Source organism: Fringilla coelebs, assembly GCF_963513975.1.
Source record: "Fringilla coelebs genome assembly, contig: SCAFFOLD_30, whole genome shotgun sequence".
In the NCBI taxonomy this organism is placed as follows: Eukaryota; Metazoa; Chordata; class Aves; order Passeriformes; family Fringillidae; genus Fringilla; species Fringilla coelebs.
The window spans coordinates 3,876,596-3,880,481 of record NW_028167448.1 but is presented as its reverse complement, the minus strand read 5'-3'; the positions used below and the strand labels follow the sequence as shown (position 1 = coordinate 3,880,481).

At 52.2% G+C, this 3,886-nt stretch overlaps 1 protein-coding gene across 1 annotated transcript; it reads right to left on the bottom strand.

The window, feature by feature from the left end:
* Positions 1-522: 522 nt before the first annotated feature.
* Positions 523-1,455, bottom strand: LOC311165838 (olfactory receptor 14A16-like; the record flags this gene model as incomplete). Its single annotated transcript, XM_084227338.1, has 1 exon — positions 523-1,455. The coding sequence occupies one exon, from the start codon at positions 1,453-1,455 to the stop codon at positions 523-525; it is 933 nt and encodes a 310-aa protein (XP_084083464.1).
* Positions 1,456-3,886: the final 2,431 nt, after the last annotated feature.

Sequence of the window (3,886 nt, the reverse complement as noted above, 5' to 3'; positions counted from 1 at the left end):
AAGAAATCTGGATCAGGAAAGAGGGAAGAAAGCAAAGGTGAAGCAATGGAAATGCTCGGGGCTGTTAGGAGGTGGCTGCCAGGCAGCCCTGACTCTTAGCAACAGCGTCTGCAGTGGGACAGGAAACTCCCAGCCCATGGGAACAAACTTTCTGTCTGACTGCAGAGGCCAGGACAAACCTGAGTGTTTTCCCTGCCATCCCCCAGCCCTTGCTGGTCCCCAGTTTTGTTGCTTTTCTGCAGTTCCAGAGAAAGCAACAAAAGAGGGACCTCCCATTAAAACTTTGCTGGGAGATCCTTTAATCCTTTTGAAGCCATCGACAGCACAACTACTCACTGACACAGTCGGGGGCTGCAGCAATTGTTGAGATACACAAAATTAGAAATGGCACAAACAATGGCTTTTCCTTGTAGACAACATGAAAAAACTAAAAAAATGAAAAATCAAAAGCAGCAACAAAACCAACAACAACCACCAAATACGACTTTTATTGCAAGTGATTTGCAAAAATTGTCTCTTAATTTACTGTGTCTGAAACCATCTAGCCATCAGTGTCCACACTGCAGCCTTGAGCTCCTGGTTCCTCAGGCTGTAGATGAGGGGGTTCAGGGTTGGAGGCACCACCGAGTACAGAACTGACAGAGCCAGATCCAGGGATGGGGAGGAGATGGAGCTGGGTTTTACGTAGGAAAATATACCACTGCTGAGGAACAGGGAGACCACGGCCAGGTGAGGGAGGCAGGTGGAAAAGGCTTTGTGCCGTCCCTGCTTAGAGGGGATCCTCAGCACAGCCCTGAAGATCTGCACATAGGAGAAAACAATGAACACAAAACAGCCAAAAGCTAAACAGACACCAAGTAATGAAATCCCAATTTTTCTCAAGTTGTAGTGTGAGCAGGAGAGCTTGAGGATCTGTGGGACATCACAGAAGAACTGGCCCAGGGAATTGCCCTGACACAGGGGCAGGGAAAATGTATTGGCTGTGTGCAGCAGAGCATAGAGAAAGGCACTGGCCCAGGCAGCTGCTGCCATGTGGGCACAAGCTCTGCTGCCCAGGAGGGTCCCATAGTGCAGGGGTTTGCAGATGGACACGTAGCGGTCATAGCACATAACAGTCAAGAGAAAATACTCTGCTGAAATGAAGAAGAGGAACAAAAAGAGTTGTGCAGCACATCCTTTGTAGGAGATGTCCCTGGTGTCCCAGAGGGAATTGTGCATGGCTTTGGGGACAGTGGTGCAGATGGAGCCCAGGTCACTGAGGGCCAGGTTGAGCATGAAGAAAAACATGGGGGTGTGCAGGTGCTGGCCACAGGCTACGGCATTGATGATGAGGCCATTGCCCAGGAGGGCAGCCAGGGAGATGGCCAGCAATAGGCAGAAGTGCAGGAGCTGCAGCTGCCGCGTGTCTGCCAATGCCAGCAGGAGGAAGTGGCTGATGGAGCTGCTGTTGGACATTCCTTCACTCTGGGCATGGTGGACTGTTGAAAGAAGACATTGCCAAAGTGCAACTAATTTCTTTGAGTCAATCCTTTGTATTTTATTTGGAACCTCAGCAAAATCACTTCTCTTCCTGTGAGGAAATTTTGCTGGACTTTCTTTGATTTTGAGTTTGTGCTGCTGAGTTCCTGTCTCATCTTTACCATTGCTCACTGCCTGAACCCTGGGGAGTCCCAAGGGAAAACAGGGCTCCCTGTGCATCAGTGCAGTCAGTGCTAGCCCCCACAAAGGCGTCCTTTAAATATTACAAGTCCTCTTTTTCAGGGTGCCTGCGCTTAAAAATTTCTTGAAAAATAAAGTGGACTTCTGAACTCTACATTTTAAAAACAAATTTCTCCCACCCTTCTCTCTTTCCCTGTGCAGCTGGACAGGAAGGAATACAAATGGTTGGTCTGCTTCTCTGCTGTCTGGAGTTGTGCCTACTAGGAGCTGTTTCTCTCTATCCAAGCCTTGTCCTGCCAGTGCTGCCAGAGCCCAGCCAAGCCTGGGGGCTCAGCTCTGCCCTGCAGACCCCTCCCAGCACAGGCCACTGCCCAGGGTCATCTCCCTGGCAGCAGGGCCTTAAGGGCAGACCAGACAAACAGAAATTCTGCAAGCCAAGGTGCTGCTGCTGCTGCTGCTGTCTGTAGGGGGAGGAGTGTGAGGAGTCACTTTCTGAGGGCGATGTGAGGCACATCTGCTGATGCCCAGGGTGACAGTGCAGGAGTCTCAGTGACACAGGCAAAGCTGACAGCCCCTTTCCTTTCCCTTTAGGAGAAAGCTGAGAGCAGCCCTGGCCATGCAGCACCATCTCCACAGCAGGAGGAATCTGCCCTGATGGGGGTCGCTCCTTCCACCTCCAGCTTCTCCCCTGCACAGTTCATGGGGAGCTGCCAGGCAGGCTGAGAGCTGCCCCTGGCAGGTGGCACATGCCCTGGGCCAGCCAAGAGCCCTGAGGGCTGCAGGACCTGCTCTGCAGGACAGCCCTGGGCAGCCCTGGCTGCAGCCCCAGCTTTCCTGGTAGAAGGAGCTGTCCTGGCCTGTCCCTCTGATGGTGCCCATGGCCGCCCCGCTCTGCAGCATGTAAGAGACGTGTTTTATGAAAAATCATTTCCTTAGGATTTTTCCTCCTGATAAGCTGAGAGGCCTCAGGAACAAAATATAAATGACTGTCTCCTACTGTGGAATGACAAAGTGGATCTGTGATTGGTGTCATGTGGTTGTTTCTAATTAATGGCCAAACACAGTCCAGCTGTCCATACTGTCTAGGTCAGAGACAAACCTTTGTTAATAATTCCTTTTCTATTCTTAGCCAGCTTTCTGATGAAATCCTTTCTGCTAGTCTTTTAGTATAGTTTTTAATATATCAAAAAATAATAAATCAAGCTTTCTGAACATGGAGTCAACTTTCTCGTCTCTTCCCTCATCCTGGAACCCCTGCAATCACTGTCGCAGCAGCACATCCTCCTCCTCCCCTTCCTCATCCTCCTCTGCCACAGAGAATCTGTGAGAGTCCTCCTGACACGTCCCTGAGGCTGTGGGGTGTGCTGGCTTCAGGAGATCCATCCAGGAGCACAGGGGACATTGCCCCTGCACCCACAGACTCACCATGCAGAGGGCTGTGGAGATGTTTACCCAAGTGAAGACTCAGCTCAATGTCTTCACAATCGTGATTGCCTTCAGCCTGTCTCTGCCTTGCTCCTGTCCCCTCAGTGCCTGCAGACAGTGCCCCAGCCCTGCTCGCTGGGAGAGGAGCTGGTCCTGGGAAGAGCTGTTCCTTTAAAGCTCAGCAGCACAGACACAGCACAAGGACTTTAATGGCCCTCTTGGGGCTTTGGTGTTGTTTGCATCAGACTCAGTCCCTGAGAGAGTGTTCAAAAAACTTCTAAAGGAACTCAAACTTAAATTGAAACTCTGAAGTTTCTTGAAGTTTTAATGGGTTCCACTGAGGGACACAACTGAGAAAGTGTCCCCAGGTTCCAGGTAGAGCAGAACACTGGAGGCAGTGATGACTGCTGGGGACAAACAAGGCAAAGGTGTCTCTGGTGCTGAGCCAAGCTGGATGTGTTTCAGGAATGCAAAGGGCCAAGGCCTGAGCCCCAGCCCCTGGCCAGGCAGATCTTGTCCCTACCTCCTTGCTCAGGGCTCTTCCCGGGATGGGCACTGGCATGTGGGGATGTGCAATGCCAAGGGCAGGAGCATGGGGCGGCCCCTGCCAGGCTGCTGAGCAGGGACAAGGAGGCAATGAGGCCCCAGGCCTGCAAGGGTCACTTGTCTCCTGCTCCTGCCTCAGGCCCAGGCCCAGCAGCCATGGCCCAAGTGCTGCAGGAGTTGGCTCTGTCAGGGCCTTGCAGCTGCTGCACATGCCTGTGCCCTGTGCAGCCCAGGCTGTCCTACGGTGTCCCTGCCC